The sequence below is a fragment of the Bactrocera dorsalis genome, chromosome 5, assembly GCF_023373825.1.
Source record: "Bactrocera dorsalis isolate Fly_Bdor chromosome 5, ASM2337382v1, whole genome shotgun sequence".
Classification (NCBI taxonomy): Eukaryota; Metazoa; Arthropoda; class Insecta; order Diptera; family Tephritidae; genus Bactrocera; species Bactrocera dorsalis.
The window spans coordinates 22666702-22690944 of record NC_064307.1 but is presented as its reverse complement, the minus strand read 5'-3'; the positions used below and the strand labels follow the sequence as shown (position 1 = coordinate 22690944).

General features: G+C 38.5%; 1 protein-coding gene across 1 annotated transcript in view; it reads right to left on the bottom strand.

Moving 5' to 3' along the window:
• Positions 1–24243, bottom strand: part of LOC105230097 (uncharacterized) — an 81125-nt gene that overhangs the window by 7982 nt on the left and 48900 nt on the right. Inside the window, exon 4 of the mRNA XM_011210693.4 lies at positions 19811–19948. Coding sequence (XP_011208995.1) covers positions 19811–19948 — 138 coding nt within the window. The remainder of the gene's footprint in view (positions 1–19810; positions 19949–24243) is intronic.

The window sequence follows — 24243 nt, the reverse complement described above, 5'->3', positions numbered from 1 at the left end:
TCTAATTGATGGCATAAATTGGCAACTCGATAATATTACACATATTTACGTATGCATATGTGTGTGTGAGTGCAAGTCGTTGTCTAGGCAATTATACAAATAAATTGCAAGAAGAGTATCGAGTCACTAATTGAATTCGAGTGGCAGCATTAAGCACCAGCATTGGTTAGTTGTATGTGTATATGTATATGCTTATGTATTGGGAAACTGATAATCATTATTATCATTATCACTGTTATGTATTAAGTGATTAGACTAAATTTGTTCGATCACCACTTTACCGCATTAAAATAGTAGATAAGTAAAATAAACCATAAATGTTAGCTTCTTTGAAGTGGTTTCAAGTGAATATATTGCTTAGACATCTGATAAATTTATGACTAATGTTTGCTATTTGAACGGCGGTAAACATTTTTTTTGCAGAAATGCACCTTTAGGTACGAAATTGCCTTAGCTCGAACATGGCTTTTTCGGAGTGGGAAGGATTAGAGATTGGCGTAGACACCACTTACACCAAGCGAAGCCAGGTCCTTCTCCACCTGGTATTTCCAACGGAGTGGACGTCTTTCTCTTTCTAAGCTTGTTTCGGCGTGTATTGCGTCGAATAATTTCTTAGCTGGAGGGCTTTTGTCCATTCGGACGCCATGAAATAGCCAGCGTAACCGCTGTCTTTTAATTCGTTGAACTATGTCAATGTCGTCGTATATCCAGGTCCTCGTTCCATCGAAGGCGATGTTCACCGTAGCCAACGCGCAAAGGATCATACATCTTCCAAAGAATCTCTCTGTCGAAAACTCGTAATGTCGACCCATCAGAAGATGAGTGACTTATAGAGTTTGCTTTTTCTTTGTCGAGAGACTTTACTTCACAATTGCCTACTCAGTCTGAAGAAGCACAGATTGGCAGAGTTATTCTGCGTTAGATTTCGAGCCTGTTAATTTTGGTTCCAAGATAGACGAAATTAACTGCGATTGGGAAGTTATGACTGTCAACAGTCTCAAGTGCGACGCCTGTTGTTTGATGACAGGAGATATTTCGTTTTTCTCGCATTCATTTCCAGACTCATTTGCTTCGCTTCCTTACCCATTATAAAGAAAGCAGAACTTAGAGCGCGGCTGTTGAGGCCTATGATGTTAATATCATCAGCTGTAACTCTTATAGAAGACGGTAACTTCTCTGTTTAGTTCTGCACTTCGAATTATTTTTTCCAAGAGTAGATTGAAGAAGTCGCATGATAACGAGTCGCTTTGTCTGAAACGTTGTTTGGTATCAAACGGCTTGGAGAGGCTCTTCCCAGTCCTGACAGAGCATTTGCTATTGCTTAAGGTCAGCTTCCACAGCCTTAGTTTTGTGGGGATCCCAAATTCAGACATGGAACGTCTTCTCCATAGTCATCGATTGAGGAATCGGGTTCACCTTCTCTTGGCACTGTATTTTCACTGCCATTCATCAGGCTGGAGAAGTGTTCCCTCCATAATTTTAGTATGCTCTGGACATCAGTCACTAGATCGCCTCTGGGGTTCTACAAGAGCATACTCCACTCGTGAAACCTTCTGTCAGTCGCTGCATCTTTTCGTGAACATTTCGAACATTACCCCTGTCGGTCAGCTTGTCAAGCTCTTGGTACTCACGCATTTCTTTTTTTGTCTTCAAATGCGTCTCGCTTTCCTCTTCAATTTTCGGTATCTATCCCATCCCGCATGTGTTGTAGTCGATCGTAATGTTGCGAGGTAGGCAGTCTGCTTTCTCTCCAATGCGACACGGCACTTCTCGTCGTACCAGCTGTTTGTTTCGAAAACCAATGGTTTCGGTTGCAGCTGTACGTAAGGAGCTTAAAATCAATGCTTGCAATCGAAAAATATGAAGCTGAAATCGGAATTGAGAATCAGTGCTTTAGAAACTATTTCCACTGTGATATTAATGCAATTTCTAGCACTGATTTCCACGGTCCAAGATCTAGAGTCAGCAGATTGAAGCATCATGCTTTGAAAAGTTCTGGTTCTCATCGATAGAACAGATTTTTAATTTCCCAATACTATTTGAAAATATTCTGCATCTTCGGGTTTTAATATAGTCCGAACTCTAAAGGTGAACTGTCTTGTAGTTTTGGTTTTTTGTCAATGCGGGTCATATTTGATCAGATGTTAAACTTTAGGAAAGGGCGCAGTATTGGCTATACCAAAGCTTTGCTCCAAGTTTTCTTCCATAGCAAAGGCTTCTAAAGGCCAATTTGTAGCCAACTTTTGGGCTGACTATAAAATAAATTGTTTTCTTCTTTTCACTCCAAATTACCTCGTTCAAAAGTTGCCATTAACAGTACTTCGCTTACGACTTTTTTAGTGCTCTTTAAAGCAACAATTTCCACTAAAATTAACTTTTTAAGACCACATTTGGCGCTCTTAAAAATAGTGAAACATTGTGCCCTAACTGACCACAGGCTGCTCGGTCATACGAAAAAGCGAGCTCCCGTCCCGCCACCAACCGCCGCCTCGCTTATCAATGTGAAGAATCTACAATAAACCACCGCAAAATAGACCATTTGTGACTACTTAAATGACCTGCAGGCGCAATAACACATAAAATGCAACAACAAAAGCAAAAACAGCAACGACAACAACAAATAAATGGAAATAAGCTGAACAACAATGGCAAGAGGTAATATAAAACCGTTGGCCATTTGTGGCAGCCAAGTTTTTGACTATGGTCGTAAATTCTCGTAAATTCATACGAACAACAATGTTACTACGAAATTGGCTGCTTCCCGGTGTGTGTGTTATTGTGTGTGTTTGTGTGCGTAACTGAGCGCATAAACAAAAGTGCGTCTGATTGTGTAAGTAAATGAATACCGATATCTGTGTATATATGTATATAGGGCTGTGTGCCTATATTTGAATGTTTGCTGGAGCAATAAAATCCGAGCCCGAGTGCACGAGGAGTATGCTGCGAAATTAATGATGCATATGTGAAGCGTGCGTTCGCTCGTGTCCTGTACGAGGCCGGAAGGACGTAGCGGAAACGAGTTATAGTCGCCGTTAAAACGTTATCTCCGACATGTGCCTCGGTATGTGTGTATACTCAGCCTTTTTTTTTGTTTACAATACGAGCGCAGTTTTATGCGTCTCTTTTAGTAGGCGCAAATGCAACCCTGTGCTGTCAAAGATCAGCTGTATATAGACAACTGTCAAATTTACAGTATACTTAAGCAATTTGTGCTTACGGTCCTTGTAGGATTTTTACATTTTATCGAAACAGATAAGATACTATTGGAATACAAGGAAAATCAATTCAAAAATTATAGCTTTCATATTTTATAGTATAATTTACTGGAATTCCCTATACGATCGCAAGAACTCTGAATCGCGGTTGGTTCTAAGCCCATCAGATTGATCGAAGTCTACCGGACAAAAAGAATCATCGTAATAAGATCAGCTGAACTAAACCCTTAGCCTACAGAACTCAGACGATCCTACCACAGACTACACACACAAATAAAAGCTGTGCATAGGCTCACGAGTAACAAGTGCTTTCCGAACACTATCAAGCGCCACTGCTGAAGTTCTACCCCATTGATATCCAGAGTGACGAATTCGCGTGATCGGACCAGCTACTAGAGCGGTATGTAGGCGTTAAGAAAGAAAAAGACAACCAAAAGCATCACAATGTGGCAGCAACGGTGGCAAACCTCAACCAAAGGACGGTAGGCAGTACTCATGTGTCAATCCTCTGGTAAATGGAAAGCTGTCAGCGAGACGTCAGCTATAATTATGACAAAATTAACATATACAGTATATTAGGCATCCGTAAGTCCGTATGATAGATGAGATTTAAAATCTTTCTCTCTCCTATGAAGTAATGCTTACTCCGGTGATTTCGTGGGAGAAATAAAAGCTGGGAGTAGGTTAGGTTCCGCTGATTAAAGTCCCGCACTCTGGCTTTCGATACTTCTTTCTTCTATGAAAAAAATACCGCAGACTACCAAAGTATAAAATTTCATTGAATGATTGAAAAACAAAAGTTTGAGAGTTGGATAGTTCCCGCAAAACTTGAAGCCGACCTCGAATGGGTTTTAAAGATTTTAAAGAAAACAGAAAACAACAGAAAGTGTCAGTTCAATATATCTAGAGAGATAACGAACGACGTGATACTTTATCCAAGTGCATCCTAACTGATTTCAGTTCAAATGAAGTTACATCTATTGCTCCAACTATCAACGGTTTTGGGTTTCATCGCTATAAAAGTCAAAATTTTTTACAAAAAAAAAACGGTTTGGGATATCAAATAAATTCCTTATTCCTGTGAAAGTTCATTTGTGGCCATGATGAATACATACATACGAAGTTCATCAATCGTCGCTGGCTTTTTGCTATCAAACCATAGACTCAACGGGGCCATTTTGTGAGATAACACGTTCACCAAACTTGGTAATCAATAAATCGATTGTCATATTTGCTGTGTGACTTGAGGCGTCGTTTTGTTGGAACCACATATTGTCCAAGTCCATATCATCCAATTCGGGGCAAAAATATTCGGTTATCATTGAGCGTTAGCGATTACCTTCCACAGTTTCGTGCCAGTCTTGTCCATCATGGAAGAAGTATGGCCCAATGACGCCGCCGTCCGATAAACCGCACTAAACCGTATTTTTTCGGGATGCAATGGTGACTCATGGAGTAAGTGTGGATTGCTGCCTGATCAATAACGCATATTTTGCTTATTGACGAAGCAAGCCATTCAGGCAGAAATGAGCCTTATCGCTGAAGACTGAGACTGAGTATAGTCTTCCTCAATTGGTGCGCTAGCGGCAGCAATATTCTTGACATTACGGGCCCTCTCATATCTCACCGAGATCGTCACGAATTTCGTGCCACCCAGAAGGAAACATCAGAGACCCTATAATCTATATATACATTGGAATCATTATTGCCTGTCTGTATGAAATTTCTAACAAGTCTTTTTCTCGACAAGAATCTGCTTAGTTTCCGGAACCGAAGATATCGGGCCACTAGAGAATGTAGCTCCAATACAAATTAACCGATGCAAATTAATTTCGTGTATGGAAAGCTGTTTTATTTCACAAGTCTTTTCATTAAGTAGACCATTATCGAAAGCAAACATATCACATAGTCTAGCTAATATACCTTTTCCAAGTTATTGAATCAATCTCCGAGCATATTGTTCACTAACAATTGGTAACAATAGAATATAGTTGCCATGCAAACTGACCGAACAAAATCAAGCAAAGATCTCTCTATACTTTTTACTATACTAAATGAACCTGTGAAGGGCATTTTAGCTTAGGTACAGCCAAAGTTAACTTTTTGTTCGGTTTTATGTTTAATTTGGCGCGGGATCTGTCTCAAACTAGTACTTTTTAAGGTGTCAAAAAGTGGAAAACGAGCTTAAAGCCGCGTGTAAGTTAGAGTTTATAGAAAACTTTGTGAAATTTATCGACTTATCGAGCTACCCCCGTATATTTTTCCATCGTATGTTTACTATAACTATGTGGCGGCAGTTTCGGCAATAAAATTTAAACGAAATCCTGCCAATTTACATTTTACAATCTGTGTCGCCGAGCAACGTTATCAGTGACACTGAATGGCACCAGCGTTGGATAGGCATATGTGGCATGAATGAGCTACATATATATATACACACCAATATACCAAAAAGCATATATACAGAGGCAACAGTATATATGGAAGGCCGACTGTGGTTAATGTGCGTGCCACGCCCATGTGGGTCAGCTATAAAAAGCGGTCAAAAAAGGAATTGTGGGTTTGTGGCGCTGAAGGCACGGTCTGCCGATATATACATGTTTATATATAGTATAAACACATTTGTATATACATATGTATATTCCTGCTATTGTTATTTTTATTGTTCGAACGCAGGCTTATTGTGCATTTCATGCGTTATTGTGACCGTTAAGCGACTATTCTCATATACATTTCGCTATACATACGAACACAAATACTCACACACTTATATATGTATGTATGTAGATTAAACAACCTGTCTGTTGCTCTGTCCAACTGTCCGTCCATTTGAGTGCTGGTCAGCCAATTGGACAACAACATGTCAGTTTGTTCACGCGCGTTGCCAATGCAATTTGCTGCATTGCTACTTGGCAGCTTGTTCGCTCGTTTCTGCCACATGTCTACGGGGGACATGCGAATTGTGGCTGTTGTTGTTGCTTTTATTGGTGCAGCTGCTGGTGCCGCTGGCTCGTTGCAATTGTTATGTTAATGCAGACAAACGAGATAAGGCAAACGCACACACAAACTGCCTTGGCACCAATTTATATTTATGTGTGTGTGGCAAGTATATACATATACATAGGCATGTGTAAATGTGTCCCTTTGGTGAATGCATTTCCTGGTTAAAATACTATGATAGTTTGCAAAAGAATTAAATTCATGTTCCTGCACGCCGAATTGGAAGAAGAAGAGCTTGGGCGCTTGATTGTGTTTAAAGTGGAAAAATCATGTTATTCTCTTGCAATTACCCACAAGACCACAAGGACAATTAACGTCGACCAAAAAAAAAAAACCAATCAACGCACAATTCATAGGTGGAATATAAAAGTAGTATATACATACATACATATATATAAATGCAAAATTAAATGGTTGATTGTGGCTTTAAGAGCTTTTAATATGTATTGACAAATATCTCATCATCCACACTATCTTCCACAAATGGTAGATCAGTTGAAAGCTTCTGCTATCGTCGTAGTTTCCTTGCTATTTTTAACTGGGAAATATTAAATTAAAAAAATCGTGAGCTTTTTAATTCCTACAGATAGGTATTTTATGGCATCGCTTACATTTTAACGCATATTTCTCAGAATTGATTCACACTACAAAAGTGCCCAGTAAATTTAGAATTAAAGTCTTCTAAAGGGGAATCGCTCAGTTCAATCGGTTCCCTCAGTTTACTTTTAAACGCATTTTTCTCAAAAACATACATTTTCAATTTTGTTGAGGTAATTACTCGAAGGCAAAGGATCCGATGACTATAAAATTTTTTCTGCACGGTTTGAATTGAACGGGTGACCTAATTAGAGGTACTTCTTTCTTTAGCCTTTTTCTGACGAATCACGCCTGAGTCATGTCAAGCTGCTATGTTGTTTTTGTTCAGTAATATTTGTCATTTCAACATAGAAAGAACTGAACAACGTTTACAAATCGTTCAGCTTTATTACGAAAATTCACGTTCTCTAAAGAATGTGTTTCGCTCAACTTAAGGTGAACACAATCGGCCTATTGGGCGTATTATTCGCAACCCCATTACCTATCTTGAGACCCAATATTCAGTATTGAATAATATTGGACAGCAGAGAAGACCACGTCTAGCACCCAGTGAAGGAGATATAGCAGCCGTAGCTGAGTGTACACAAAGACCGTGGAGACTCGATTCGGCGCCGTTCGCAGCAACTCGGACTGACGTATGGAAAGACTTGGTGCATTTTATGTCCAGATATTAAATTGAAAGCGTTCAAAATACGGCTTGTGCAAGAAATGAAACCGCATGGCCTTCCCAAGCGACATCGCTTCGTTCTCTGCGTCCCTTGAAAAGTTCACAGACGATTCGACGTTTGCTAACCAAATTTTGTTCAGCGATGAGGCCCATTTCTGGCCCAAAGGGTATGTTAACAAGTAAAGATTCAAAAGATGTCATTTTATACAGAAAAAACAAGTTGGTTTGTGGGCCGTTGAAATCATCGGTCTATATTTCTTCAAAAATAATGCCGATGAGAACGTAACAGTCAATGCTGACCGTTATCGCGCCATGACAATTGACTATTTGATGCCTTTGAATTGAAGCTCATGATCTCGGCGACATTTGGTTTCAAAAAGACAGCGCCGCTTCCCACATATCCCTTCAATCGATGGATTTATTGAGAGAACACTTCAGTGAGCAGGTAATATCACGTTTTGGGGCGGTCGTTTAGCTACCATGATCATGAGATATCACACCGTTAGAATTTTACCTGTGGGAATATGAAAAGTCTAAAGACTATGCAAACAATTCCGCAATTCTAGTGCAAAGCAAGACGCTTGTCATATGCCAGTTATCATCGAAATTCTCGAACGAGTCATCGAAAATTAAACTCAACAGACGGATCATCTGAGAAATAAATGCTAAAGAAAATTCTTTCGAGTGATAATAAAAATTCCTCATTAAATTTGAAATTTCTATGTTTTTTCTTTAAAAAAGTGGGAAACCTCGAAATGTATTGCCCTTTATTTCACCTTGGAACTCTTCGTTATTTGCTAGACCGTCATAAAATATAAAATGCCATACTTTTTAAGAACATCGACTTCAATGCAGTGGAAAGTTAATATTTTTGATGCACTCTTTATATAGAATCCCAAGTCGAAATGGACCAATGGGTCAGGAAAGATAATCTTAGAGATATTTAAACTTGGTTTACCTTTAATCGTCACCAAAATTTGATACTCAAAAAGACCGTAAAAATAATTTTTCATGTGATGGGAAATAAAGTTTTGGACCGATTCACAAACATTTTCGTAAGTAAATGCCTTCCAATAAACGAAATCGAAGAGAACTAAGTATGACTGTCTGAAGCAATTTAAAAATAAGTAAAATCAACTTAAGGTTCAATTAAGAAGATATTTAAATGCTTTTAAAGCAATTTGATATTCACGAATGGAATAGTAGAGGCCCAACTACGGGGATTGCATATTTTCATTAATGTCTTACTTACTTTTTTCGCTCTACTCTCCTTCTCTGTTATCATTTATATAATTGCGACTCGATGTCTCCCTCTCTCTCTCTCATGTTTTCTACGTCTCTGAAAAACTGTTTTGATGCTAGACGGCCCAGATTCTCGAATTTTTGTGAACTCACATATACAATTATTGATTCTGCAGGATATTTGTGTCCTTGCTTCATTTTTGAAGTGTTCATTTGATTTTCAGTGTTCATTAGCTACTTTAGCATTGAAACAGGCTTTTTCTCTACCTCAAATTCCATCAAAATTAAACTGTAGCAATTTCTGTGCTTAAAATGCAGTCAATTTGCCCATCGGGCCATCAAATTAACCATACCTGCATTACAAAAAACTGAGAAAAAAAAACTCCTTGATTGCAAGTTGTATTCAAATAATTCTAGGTCCGAATATAGAACAGGCCGCAACAATGCATCCAAGCGCAACCGCTTGCTCGCTGCATATAAGCTATATTATTTTTAAATGTTTTTTGTTGTCATTCTTTTTTTTTTACTTTTTTATTACAGCAATTCCGTTATTTCGCATACATTGCTCAGTGCTTGTTATCCCGGCGCTGCGGTGCTAAAGCCATAACCAGCAAGGCGGCGAGCGCCACGTGTGTGTATGTGTGGAAGCTATGCGCACATAAAAATATATATGTGTGTGTATGGCTGTGGCAATGCGGTAGTGGGGGGTAAAACCGTTTTTCATAGCTGTTAAATTTTTTATTGCTGCGAAATGTAAATTTTCTGTTCGCAGCGCACAAATTACCGCTCAATCTCCAGGATTTCGGTTGTTAATTTTTGGTAGCTAGTATAAAACAACAACAACAGCGTAAAACAATATAGTGTGGAAATAAAAGTAACATAACGGTTGGACAATACATGCATATCCCATCAGTGCAGCAACATTTTTTCTCACTAAAATGTCAGATTTTATTTTATTTATTACTTTAATACACACATACTCGTATTTTTTGGTGTTTTTGTTTTTTTACCAACAGCGTGGAATTTATGTCGAACGTGTAGTTGCGAGTAATTATGGAAATATGCGAATATCTATGAGTGTAATAGTGTGTGTGGCTTAATGAGCGCAGCGCTGCGGATATGAAGTCACCAATACACACACACACACACATTCGTAGGGACTTATACGACTGCAGTCCACATTCCAATTAAAGCAGTTTCTGTTAAGCCTTTAATTTTAATACCTGCATAAGTCGAGTTAAATTTTTCGTTTGCGAAAAAAATGAAAAAAAGCACGGTAATGTAAGGCTTACGCCTGCTCAGTGTAAAACCAAACGCACCGATGACTTTAAGTTGGTATGTAAAGGGAGAAAAATATTGGGTAATGTTTGAGGGCTCTTGCACGCGCAATTTAATTACATGTAGCAGTTGCCAAAGCTGCCGCCTGGACTTATTCTGATTTTCAGGCAGTTTTATCAAGCAATGGGTTTAAAAGCAGGGGATAAACTTCGATTAAAAATGCTATACTAAAATCCTAAATTGATATTGGCAACAGTTTTTGAGTTGGAGCTTTCTAAAGTGTAGCCGTAGTGTTCAGTATTTTTGGCTTTTCATCATGAAAGAACCTACGCCTGAACAACGTTTACAAATCGTTCAACTTTATTACGAAAATTCACTTAACTCATGGTCAACATAATCGGCCTACTGATACTATTCGAAACAGCGCCATCTTGAGACTCAACATTTAATATTTCGTAAAATTCGACCGACTAGAACACGTCCAGCACGCTGTGAAGAAAATAAAGCAGCCGTAGCTAGGAGTGTTCACAAAGATCGTGGAGAATTGACTCGGCGCCGTTCGCAGAAACTCGGACTGACGTAGAAACGACTTGGAGCATTTTACGTCGTGATCCTAAATTGGAAGCATACAAAATATATCTTGTGCAAGAACTGAAGCCGCTCAACCTTCCCAAGCGACATCACTTTGCATTATGGGCTTTTAAAAAGTCCCAAGATGATCCGACGTTTTCGAGTCAAATTTTTTTCAACGAGGCTCAATGGGTATGTAATCCAGAATTACCGCATTTGGGACGAAGATCTACTTGAAGAAATTCAAGAGTTGCCATTTCATCCAGAAAAAACAACAATGGTTTGTAGGCCGCTGGAATCTTCAGTCCATATTTCTTCAAAAAAGACACCGATGACATTGTAGCCGTCTAAGGCAACCCTTATCGCGCCATGATAACCAGCTATTGAATGACTGAAATTGAAGCTCGTGATCTCGGCGACATTTGGTTTCAACAAGACGGCGTCACTTCCAGTACATCGCATCAATAAATGGATTTATTGAGAGAACACTTCAGTGAGCAGATATCTTCTCGTTTTGGGTTGGTCGATTGGTAGATTAATTCGTGTAATATCACATCGTTAGACTTTTTACTGTGGGGATTTTTAAAAACAATACCGCTCCAACTCAAACCATGGAACAAAACATCACTCACATCATTTGCTAGTTACCAGTCGAAATGCTTGAACGAGTCATGGAAAATTGGTCTCAACGGATGGACCATCTGAGACGTAACCGCGGCCAAGATTTGAAAAAGATAATCTTTAAAGCATATATTCCAAGGAATGTTTTTTCAAATGATAATAAACATTTCCCATTAAATTGGAAGTTTTTTCTTTAAAAAAGTAGGGAACCTCGAAATAGATCAATACCAAGTTGGTATAAGAATAATAATGTGTCAGGAAATCAACTCCGATATTAGATACAAACTGAAGACCATCGCTAAGGGAAAGTTTCATGTAATCAATGTGTATTTCCAGTGAAGGGTGAAATTTTCTTTTTTTCTCTTTTCTTCTTAAAGAAGTTGTTGGCTTTTTAAAAGCTCCGCAATTTCGAAACCAATTAGTTCAATGAACCCAAATTGAACTTTAGTGTGCTGAAGGCGAGATAAAGTGAGATGGCGAATCATCCCTCTCCAGGATTGTGGGTAAACCCACAACAGCAACAGATGTATAAGTGGTGTATACGCCAATAAAGAAGAAATTGTCAAAAACTCTTTGTATGCAGTTTAGAGCTTGATGCTCCTAACTCTGACCTTTTTGTTTTTAAAAATAGCCTACATTTGCTTGGATTAAATATAAATTTGGCTATATAGATAGATAGACTCAGGCTCTGATTGCTCTCCTAGGTGTACATTATGTCATTCAGTTTTCAGAAACCCACATTTTGAAAAGTATTCGTTCGGAGACTTACATATATTAAAGTGAAATCTCAAATAAGATCACTTGGTAAAAGAATTTTGCAGCAACAAATTGGTCCGAGCAAAATCTGTATTAAATGTACTCAATGCGATGAAGTTAGAGTTTTGCGAATGATGATCTTTTGGAAGCCATCAGGAAAAAAGGAGACTTTTGAGAAAACTGATCACCTCGGAGTCCTTAAACCTCATACAAATGGTTCAGGCGTTCAGCTCAGGTTCAGAGTTTTCCTTGAAACTTTTACTTCACAATTTTTTTTATTGATTTTCTGTTCAATCTGACTTCTTTCCTTTGAACCTTTAAACAAATGTGCTTTGTAACAGTTTTCGATTCGCGTAATTGATTGTTCCTTGCCACTTGCCATACGAAATTTCTCCACAACCGAACTTTTCTTTCGAAACTCGACGTTTAAGTAATTTTGTAATTTCACCATTGTCAGCGAAAAAATATAAACTGACGAAAAACAACAACAAAGAGTACACTTAAAATGCGCCTCAAAGTATGTCAGCAAACTAACAAAGCGTAAAAGTTCGTTAGCATTGCATTTCAGGACACAAAAGAAAGGGTGAAGTGGAGAGAATGCAACACTGCAAAGGAAATGAACAGAGTGACGGCGCAGAGAAACACGTTGGAAAAATAGATGAAGAGGAAGATGCAGAAACCAAACAGGAAACACGAAAAGTGCAACTCAATGCAAGAATGAGCGAATTCGCGTGAGTTGCACAATGCAAAAGGATGTAATGACGAAAATGAAAAAAGCAAGAGATATAAATAAAAATAAGAAAATAGAAAGAATAGCGAAAAATAAAGCAAAATAAGAAAAAACTTCAGCTGCAGCGATGCTATAATACCCTTTACATGAGCATTTCTTATAGCATAAAAGTCTATAAAATATTTTTAAATTGATTTTGATCGTTCAGTTTGTATGGTGGCTATAAGCTATAATGTTCCGATCTCAACAATTTCTCCAGAGATTATAGTGTTTCCTTAGAAAATAATCTGTGTCCAATTTTATCAAGATATCTCGTCAAATAAAAAAGTTTTTCATACAAGCACTTGATTTTGATCGTTCAGTTTGTATGGTGGCTATAAGCAATAATAATCCGATCTGAACAATTTCTTCGTATATTGTACCGTTATTTTGGAAAATAATCTTAGATAAATTTCGTAAAGATATCTCGTCAATTGGAAAAGTTTTTTATACAAGGACTTAATTATGATCGATCAATCTGCATGGCAGCTATAAGCTATAATAATCCGATCTCAACAATTTCTTCGTAGATTATAGCGTGGCTTTGAGAAATAATCCATGTCAAATTTCATAAAGATATCTCGTGAAATAAAAAAGTTTTTCATACAAGCATTTAATTCCGATCGTTCAGTTTGTATGGCAGCTATATGCTTTAATGGTCCAATATCGGTGATTCCCATAAATAAACCGCTCTTTGGGAAGAAAGAAACCTGTGTCAAATTTCAGTTCGATATCTCAAAAAGTGAGTGACAGTTCGCATATATATCGACTCAGTTCGTCTGACATACCATCTTGTCAAAATTGAGCCGGACCGGTGTGCTAGTCAATTTTTAACTTGAATGTATATGTGTTAGAGGATCTCTGATGTATGCTTCTGTGTATTACGAAATTTGTAGCAAACTTAATACACGCTGTTCAGGGTATAAAATTATAAAAATGAAAACAACAACAAAAACAAAACAAAGCTCAGAAAAATTGCAGAAAATCGTTACTAACAGCGAAATCAATAACAACGGTAACTACGTTAAAAGCACGCAAGAGCAGTGACTGTGTGATTACACAAGTACCGTTATCTCAGTATCTATATATATGTATGTGTGTGTGTGTGTCGCTGATGGAGGATGTGCTGCACAATCAGTGAAGCCAATAATAGCACAGCGGAGAATAACAAATGCCAGCGAAAGATGAAAAAATTACCAACAACGGTGTATATATATATTTATGTGTATGTATTTAAGTGTGTGTGTATATGTGTGTATTCATGCACGAGTGCCTATCTAATGCATGTTGCAATCACATGTGAAAATGTGCAACAAGCCGTGCTAAATGTGTGGCAGCAGCGGGTTCGAAAAAGCATGCAGCATACAAACACACCTACAAATATACAAATATTCACTCACTCCCAAACCCAAAAATATATTCTCTCATACATATACACCTATCTATTGTAAAGTTTTGGCTAAACGCTTGTTCGCATGTCAGCGGAAAATTTGCTGACTGCAAAATAAAGGCAAAAATTGTCAGAAAATTACTGTGTAACGGTAAAAAATGCGCTGCGAAATTGCTTTGTGCACAAGTACTCGGTTGCATCATTTGTTATTATTGTGGTTGTTGTTGCTATTTTGTGCTTTTGCCGCATTATGTGTTCAAAGTGAAGTGATAGGAAGCGATCAGAGTTCATCGCAATTATCCGTTAATATCCGATTGTTGTCGTCATAAATGCTTGAACGCGCTGCGCTGTCATTCGATTGGAGTCACATTTCCGCTGTTGTCAAAGAGTGTTATAGTTAACTGTAATGTATGGGTTGGTGACAAAGGAGAGGAACTGAGATGTTGTATGTTTTTCTTATATCCCTTAAAAAATCTGAAGGAGTTAATATACCGTTAACAAAATATAGTGAAACACGAAGTCCACTGCGAAGAATTTCCAAGCTAAAAAAACTATGAAAGCTTTTAAACTAAGCTTATAAACATGATTAGTTCATAATCTCAGTTGAGTGAGGTTAAATGCAACCGGAAAATTCATTTCTGGAGTACGACATGACGTATACGTTATTCTCCATCACAGGTTAGCCACTTACCCACCATCAGACTACTTATATTATATTTTAGAGGGAGTATACGATTCCAAATTTCACCCTCTATTATTTGGCATAGAAAATATTTCTTAGTTTGGCACAGAATTGCTTAAACTGATATACGAACATTTTTTAAAACCATCAAGTTCTCTAAAGGACATGGAAATAGTTTCAAGTTAGAACACCATTCCCAAATTGAAGGGCTCTCATTCAGCCTAAAGTGTTCCCTAACAAATCTCTTCTAAAGTTTTATATCGACTTATCCGATCAATTGCAGGACGTTTTTGTTCCGGAAGTCAAAAAGGAGTTCTATGTGAACATATTGAGACGTTTGCGTGAGAACATCCGTCGAAAATGGTCAGAATTGTGGAAAAACAAGTCATTGATTTTACACGATGATAATGCATCATCGCATCGAGCCACGATTGTGACCGAATTTAAATCCAAAAACACAATCGATACCATCGATGAACTGCCGTATTCACCAGATTTGGTCCGTGTGACTTTTTCTTGTTACCCAAACTGAAATTGCTCCATCTTGTAACCCAAAAATGGAGAAAATAAAATGATACAAGAGATATCTCTGGAATAGACTGAATTCCACGGAAAGCTGGAAATCCTCCCAAATGCCTTTTTGGGATATCAGAAGTACAAAGTATTGGACTTTGTGTGACTTGTGGTAAACTTAACGAGCGAAAGTTGCCGAGATAATGAAAAATGGACCCGAAAATAAAAATTAAAATTGATGAAGGGAGTATTTTATGAGCACGGTTTATACTGACTGAAGAAGACAAGAAAAAATTCAGGTATTTAGAACTTCTTCTAGAGAATTATTGAAAAAATGTTTACATCACAAGTCCCTTTTAGCATGGAAGTCTAATGTTGAGGAAAAGCTTCGGAAGGAATTGGTTGCTTTAAATTGTTGTAAAGGAGGTATTAGAAAGTGATGGAATCTCTCACCAAAAGTTGGGTAATGACTTTATGAAACCAATAAGCCACTACTGTCTATGGGTATTTGTCTGTTGGAGTGCGCTCAGTGAATCCACATTCGCTAAACAGCCAGAAGGTGTTCAACGAGCGGCTCTCACCGACATTAGTAGATCACCAAGAACTGCACCTACGATGACACTAATATAGCCGGCGGATGCATTGCTGAGAAAATTGCTATCAGATTCCGGGCAACTCTACAATTTCCACTCCGAGGGGAATTCTCAAATCTACTATCATTTCGCCTGCATCCGTGATAACTTGGATCACGGGCCCGCAGAGCCTACTCCTAGAGTATAATGAGGAAGAGGCGACGCAGTGAGCTCTTTCACGGATTTTCAAAGCCTAAGGAGAAATTTTGTGTTCAGTCGGCAGCTATCAATTAACTTTTGTATCAAAAACCCAGACCACTGTACCGTCTTTCAAGCAGAAGTGGCAGCGATTAAGGTGGCAGCAGATGTACGATAGCAGAGCTTATTATACAGGCCTTGAGCTCACTGATAATGACCTACTCTAGGCTTCTGATAACAGCAGAATTATCGGCAATTGTAAAGACGATGAGCGTGCTAGAAATGGCACCCTTACTCAAATCCAATTAGAATGGTAACGAGCAGGAGCTCTTCCTTCTTCGTGCATTCGGAAGTTGGATCTCCGGTCCTCGCGCGAGTTTAACAAGCATTGGTCTGCAACCAGCACGTGTGGAAGAGCCTTCTGGCGCAGAGTGGAACGAAAAAAGTTCATTGAACTGTCAGTTCTTAGTCACTTTCACATAGTCGTAGTGTAGGGTGTTCTAATTGGATATTGTGCCATTGGCACTCATGCGGTGAGACTGAAGATTTCGGAGTACGCAACATGTCAAAGTTGCAATAAGGAAGATGAAGCAGAAATATCTAAATGCTTTCCCCTCTACTGTCATACTTTCGCCAGACTAAGGTTGAAGCATTGCGGTTCCCACACTTTCTGCAAACCCACCGAAATGACTTTAACTGATATTATTCATATCAATAAATTTGTGAAAGGATCTAGGCGATCTATCAACGTCTGAATAGCCTCAAACTTTTGAATACAAGTATGGTATTTGAGGCTTATGCAAACTAAAAAATATATATTTTAACAAAAAACTTAAGTATTTAAGTCTTCGAGTTCGACAGATCGAAGTATGTGGTATTCTGTAGGACAACTCTGTAATGTAGAGCCGGTATGCAACACTGAACCAACAAACAGTTTTTTGGAAGCTAAAAGCTTACTGTTGACCTATATATATGAATAAGCTCCTCCACTTGTCGTTTTTCTAGTGAGAGGTATCATCAAAAGGAAGAATTTCGCCGATAAATTTGAAGTCCCTCGGTGTAGTTCAGAGAAATCACTACTCCTTGGAACACTGACAACTCTGAACCGAAAGAGGGCATTGTTGCAAGCATTTCTCGCACTTAGGTCGCTTTGCCTATGGACAGCTTTCCGATAATAATGGATAACAATAAGTCGGTGTTCAGAGATCAACTTCAGACGCAACTATCGAAATGGCCGTATTGCTATATTCAGCGATAGTCAGACGGCAATCAAATAGATTCTACGAGATCAAATCGCTATTGGTTAAGGAGTGTGTAAAACGGCTTAACAGGCGAATTTGAAGTAACCAAGTTCACTTCATTTGTGTGCTGGGAAACAAAGGTATTGCTGAAAATGAAATGGTTTGTCCGATCAATAGTGGCTTCTATACCGCTGAGACCAGAAGTCTTCTGTCCATTGAGCCCAATAACATAAGAGAAGAAAGAAGAAAGGACAAAAATTTGGGTTGAGCCATACAAAACTGCAATTGGAGAATACAACCGCGAGAGGTTCAAGTAAATCAAAAACCTTCAGACAAATTTAGGCTCCTTGTCTCAATATACACCAGTCATTGCAGGCTCAAGAGACGCCCTTATAACGGGTGATTTTTTTGAGGTTAGGATTTTCATGCATTAGTATTTGACAGATCACGTGGGATTTCAGACATGGTGTCAAAGAGAAAGATGCTCAGTATGCTTTGACATTTCATCATGAATAGACTTACTAACGAGCAACGCTTGCAAATCATTGAATTTTATTACCAAAATCAGTGTTCGGTTCGAAATGTGTTTCGCGCGCGTGTTTTGTTCAGCGATGAGGCTCATTTCTGGTTGAATGGCTACGTAAATAAGCAAAATTGCCGCATTTGGGGTGAAGAGCAACCAGAAGCCGTTCAAGAACTGCCCATGCATCCCGAAAAATGCACTGTTTTGGTGTGGTTTGTACGCTGGTGGAATCATTGGACCGTATTTTTTCAAAGATGCTGTTGGACGCAACGTTACGGTGAATGGCGATCGCTATCGTTTCGATGCTAACAACTTTTTGTTGCCAAAAATGGAAGAACTGAACTTGGTTGACATGTGGTTTCAACAAGATGGCGCTACATGCCACACAGCTCGCGATTCTATGGCCATTTTGAGGGAAAACTTCGGACAACAATTCATCTCAAGAAATGGACCCGTAAGTTGGCCACCAAGATCATGCGATTTAACGCCTTTAGACTATTTTTTGTGGGGCTACGTCAAGTCTAAAGTCTACAGAAATAAGCCAGCAACTATTCCAGCTTTGGAAGACAACATTTCCGAAGAAATTCGGGCTATTCCGAATGCTCGAAAAAGTTGCCCAAAATTGGACTTTCCGAATGGACCACCTAAGACGCAGCCGCGGTCAACATTTAAATGAAATTATCTTCAAAAAGTAAATGTCATGAACCAATCTAACGTTTCAAATAAAGAACCGATGAGATTTTGCAAATTTTATGCGTTTTTTTTTTAAAAAAAAGTTATCAAGCTCTTAAAAAATCACCCTATAGTAAGGGTTTAGTCTCATTTGTAATGTGTAGATTCTGTGACATTGAGCCAGACGCAGAAATAAGACCCTGGGATCCTTGTGTCCTTGCAGGGAATAGAGCGACCTAACAAACACCTAACAAGACTTATTTATTTATAAGTGTGTCGGGCGTAAGTAAGTTCTTTTGAAATAGGGAAGTGTCTAAGAGACTACAAGTCGCAGAACATACCTTAATAACTTCATATTCTTCTATTCTCCTCAAGAACCTTTTCATCGTAACAATGTTCCTGACGCTTTCTGCAAGTTTACAGTTATTTGCAATTCTGAATTAACTATTAATATCCGCAAAATTTGCCCATTTGCCGTAAATGCGGCTGACGGTACACAGCTGCGTAGCTGCCATTTTTATTACAAGTGTACCCACGAAAAAACACCAGCACCGAAGAACAAACACGAACACGCAAAAGTACATTTTGACTTCTTTAATTTCCACGTCAACAGTTTCATGATAACTGGTCACTATATCTTTCACGCGCTCTCGCCTACACTCTTCCCTCAACTCTCTCTCTCTCCACCTCTATCACGCTGGAGCTCTGCGTTTTGCTAAAGCATCAGCTTGCTTGCAACATTTGCCGTCGCACGCTGTGCCACAGAGAATAATAAAAAGTAATTACGCGCCAGCGAGGCGCAATAATGATGATGATGGTCGTGACGTCGGTAATTCGCCAGTGCAGATTGTCGAGAAGTTAATGGTGATGGTGTCAAGGCGCTCACTCTCTCTCTCTGCCTTTCGCGCATAAACAAACAAAAGCAGTGGAAATGGCAATTGCAGCGGCAATAATGTCAGCGAAGCCAACAAAGTCAGCAATTATGTGTGTTGCTGCAAGTAATGGCGTGCCGGCTGATAACTTCTGTGTGCATGTATGTATGTGTGTGTATGACTGTGTTTTTATGTTTGCATTTCAATGTGTGCGTGTGGGTTTTTGTGTGCTTTGCTTTTTGGTGTTGCTGATCGCATTTGTGAAATTGCACTGCAAAGTGCCGAAAACCATTTGCCAAAAGTTATTGCCTACATTTAGGCGTAAACGATGTTAATCTGACCAATTTTAATATGCAAGCGCAATTTCCATAGTAAATTTTTAAAATCCATAATGTTTTTGTTGTAAATTGTTGATTTCCCCATTTCGCTTACCTTTTTTGCATTTCTTTTGTATGGTTCGCGTTTGATCGCATGCCGGATCGCCCTTCTTCAATGTCAACGTTCGTGAGCGTGTGTTGGTTTTCTGGTCGCATTCAGTCCATGGATTTTTGCCATAACGGCAGGAGAGACCTGTAAATGAGCATATATAAATTTATTGCGGTAAATTTTTAAAAAGTTGAAAGCGAAATAAACCGTTATTCTTAAATAAATTTTTTCGTGAAAGGGCAAATTATATATAGACATTACTTTTTATTGAGCACATTATCATAACTTATTTTTTATTTGTCGTTGAAATTGTTTCATAATTGTTTTATAAAGTCGGGTTTATAACGAACTCCTCATCCGCATCAGCCATCCATTTCTGCTAAGGACGGTAACATTGAAAAAATTAAAGAAACTGTGAACCTGAAAATCGTCATATTGTCTTCAGAGAGTTAACACAGGATCTCAACATCGCTTTTGGAACGACTCGAACACTTTTTGGTTAATATTTCAGGTATGCAAGACATTTTGGTTAATGTTTCAGGTATGAAGCGTGTCCAAGATAGACTCGAACCAAAATACCTGAAACTTTTGTAAAAAGCAACGTCGAGTAAAGATCGCAAAAGCGATGATTGACGACGTATCTGAGCACCCTACATTTATCACCGAAGCCAAAAAAACTCGACAAAGTCGGTCTAAAATCAAAGTGATGCTCATTGTAATCTTTGATTACCATGCCGTAGTTCACCACTGATCCCACCGGATGGAACGGTTAATAAGGAATATTACTTGGCCGTTCTGAAGCATCTGCCTTCGTAAATGACCGGATTTTTAGCCAGAAAGTCCATGGGGTATCACCAAAATAAGGCTCCGTAATATTCTAGCTTGCTGTTTATTGAATTTTGTTCAAACACGAAACGACAGTCTTCCCTAAGATAGTGAATAAATCGCAAATTCGAAATGCAGGCTTTCCCAACGGATGTGAGTGGTTCTACAAAGAACTTCTCAAACTGAACTCAAGAAGATGCTTGTGTACGAAGACCAAGAGCTGTCAACTCAGTTTGATGATATGCAGCCAGGAGGTAAATTCGGTTTAATAGGAACGGAGCCTTCCCAACACCGTGTCGCCTTGGAAGTTAGCGAGGCATTACCGCATAGTGGAGCTCTGGCGCGGCGAAATATACCATTCAACATATGTAGTTACATTGCACAAGATAGTTCATTTCAATGATCCGATGGTTGTAGAAATTGGATGACTCTACCAACAAACTCACACAACAACAACTATGAATCCAGCGCAGCAATACAAAACTAACCCGGGAAAAAGTTGAAAGTTCAATTTCCTGGAAACGGTATCATCAGAAAAACGTTCGCTTTTTGATGCCAGGTATGACGATATATGTAAGCTCAGAGTAATGCAGATGACAAGATACACTGCTAGGAATCGGGTAAACCACAACGAAAAAGTAACGGGTTAAGTGAAAAAACAAAACAAACAAGGGCGGTGGACTACTTCTTTGAGCAGCTGGGTCTAGGTGATCCTAAGGAACTAGCCACGGTAAGATGGTGTCAGAGATATCTCCAAACAGGGAAAGCCCCAAAGAAGAGAAGCTTTTTCTGACAGGAACATGGGTAGTCCCTCTGAAGTATTTCCTGCCAAAGGAACGAATACAGCTCCGTGTCTGTGCTGAGAAGCAGGAATCAGAGACTGTGTACTGTAACAGTAACCGGTGGGTGTTAGTCGAAGCCGCGAGTTGGCGATGTCTCATGTACAACCGAAGCTTGTAGAGATAAGGAGTGAGCAAATAACACCTTTGGAGCCACTTAACGACAAGAAGAAAAAGAAAATTTGCCACAGACAATCGGAGGCTAAAACCCTGCTTCAAAACCCTGTAGATGATCAACGAGGGTATTCTGAAACCCACAAACATATTTGAGCTGCCGTTCAACTGGCGAGGCAATTTCTCCCATAGATGTCGCAAGGATAAAGACATCTTAATTTATAGTGGTTTGATCTAATTGAGCACGGATTTTTACATTAAACCAATTGTTTAATTTTGTCTCCCAATTTTCTCTGTAGTTGCCTTAAGTGAGTTTATCTTTTACAAATAACTGAGGCAGGACAAACCTAAATTATTTGTCGCCTACCTAACTCTGATAGAGTAATTGCAACTGATGGAAATATTAAAAGAGTGAGGGATATGGTCCTCGAAGATCGTCAGGCAAGTATTACAGAGATGGTAAGAGAGCTCACTATATCTCGTGAGTCCGTTCGAATGACTTTGGTGGATATTTTAGGTATGAAAGACGTCCTTGCTTGACTCGTTCCGATAAAGCTGATTTTTTTTTCAGAAAGAGTATCGTAAGCAGGTCTCTTAGGACTTGATTGATCGTGCGATTTCCGATTTCACATTCATGGAGGGTAATATGTAACACTGCCGATGAGACATGATATTATGAGTTTAGTATGCAAACAGGCCAACAATCATCGGAATGAAGGGAAAAAACGAGCCGAAACCAAGGTAAAAATTATTTTTTTTTTTCCTTTTGGAACTCTATATTGAGAGAGTTGATTAGATGCACCATTCAAGGAGCAATTAGGCAGTCGCTGTTAAAACTTTTTTCATCGCAAAATTGCTATCGCATCAATATTAGGCACTTGGCACAGACCAGCACCATATCTACCAAAAATTCATTAAAAAGTGAATCAAAACAGCGCTGTGCTCTCACCTAGAGTTCATAAAATTAAAATGTAATGTTCATCTTAATTACATAATGGAAATGTTATGTTAGGTCGTTAAGCATTTCACATTTCACACAAACGAATTCGAGGCGAACGCAATTTAAACACGTAAGCTAATAATCGTAAAACCATTGAGTAATGCCAGCAAAATAAACCAAAAAAATCTCAATTAAATTAATTTGTAATTAAAACGACAACTGACAGCCATTAAAATAAGCGCGATTAATCAAATTACAATTTGAGTGTCGTCAGTGCGCAAATTCTACCTAAAAAGAGAGGAGCCAAAAATAAAAAATGGGAGTGCGGAGGCAGCGGGTGTTGGCATAATGATGTCGCGCTTAACTCAATGGTCAGAGGAGTTAGGAGACCATAGAGACTTTCTGTTATTAGCAACGTCACATCATTATAATCAATCTTGCACATTTTAACAAAGAGAGAACAGAGGAAGCGGCGGTAAGTGCGAAAATAACAGTATTTTGGGAACAATTAAAATGGTAAAAACGGAGACAGAGCTGAGGGCTGAGTGTAAAAGAATATAATCCAACGCGCCTAAAAGTAGATTTCAATAATATCTCTTCGATAATTAGATAGCTGCATTTGGTGGAAGGAAATCGTTGTGTTTGGTGAAAGAAAATTAAGGCAGGAGTAATCAATAACCTAATGGCTTTCGCATATGTATTTACATACATATGCATGCAGAAAATTTGGGTGTCGACGCACAATTACCGTTAGCACTTGCCTTATATTATACTTGATAAATGATGCTATAAGGTTTGAACTATAATAAGATTTCCTCCTTAATTCAATTAAACAAATTATTTTAACAGAAGGGTTGGCAAGTAATGAAGATCGTAATGATAGCAAACATTCCCGAAGTTTTTGAGTTGACAATATCTGATCGAATGCTTGTCCATTTCGGTTACGAATAAATATACAGATTTGTGCGAGCGAACTCCTTTTCTAGGGAAATAAACGAACTGAATGAAATATATTATATTTAAGCGGAAGTTTAACATTCCGATGCCTTATTTTTCCTTTTTTCCAAAAGGGTTAAATCCCTACGAAAAATCTTAAATAGAGATCTCCCGCGGAAGCCAAGCATTAAAGAGAGTATCATCGTCTTCCATGCCAATGACCAAAAAATAGAACCCTCGTTTTACGAAAGCTTGGTTCTTTTGAACCTTTCTGATGAGTCTGTTATTGGTATGTTGGCTGAGTTAGGAACTATGATAATGATAATGGTAATGATAATAATATATAATGGCCTCCATAACCGCTTTCATTATTCTTGAGACTAAATGGCTGGGAGTATTTAGAAGGTTAGTAAAGTGTGAAGAATTATTTGAAAACCCCAAAAACTCCTTCTCTATTCCTGATAACTGCTTCTCTCTCGGCTGATTTATAAGTTAACTGTCGGGAACCCTCTATTAGCTATTATTTCAATGTTCCAGACCACTTCAGCGTTTTTAGGGGGTTATAAGGGCTTACGGGTTTCAAAAAATTCAAATTTTTTATTATCTTATTAAATTCTACAACATCTCTAGAATATTGTTCTAAATTTTCAAGTTGATCCGAGTAATAGTTTTGGAGATATAGCCCTGAGAGCTAGTGTGCTCGAGGTCATCTGGGTAAGTGCGCTGTCTTTAAACGCGTTTTTCTCGAAACTGTGTCCTTGAAGTCGGTTTGCAAGATTTCTTGA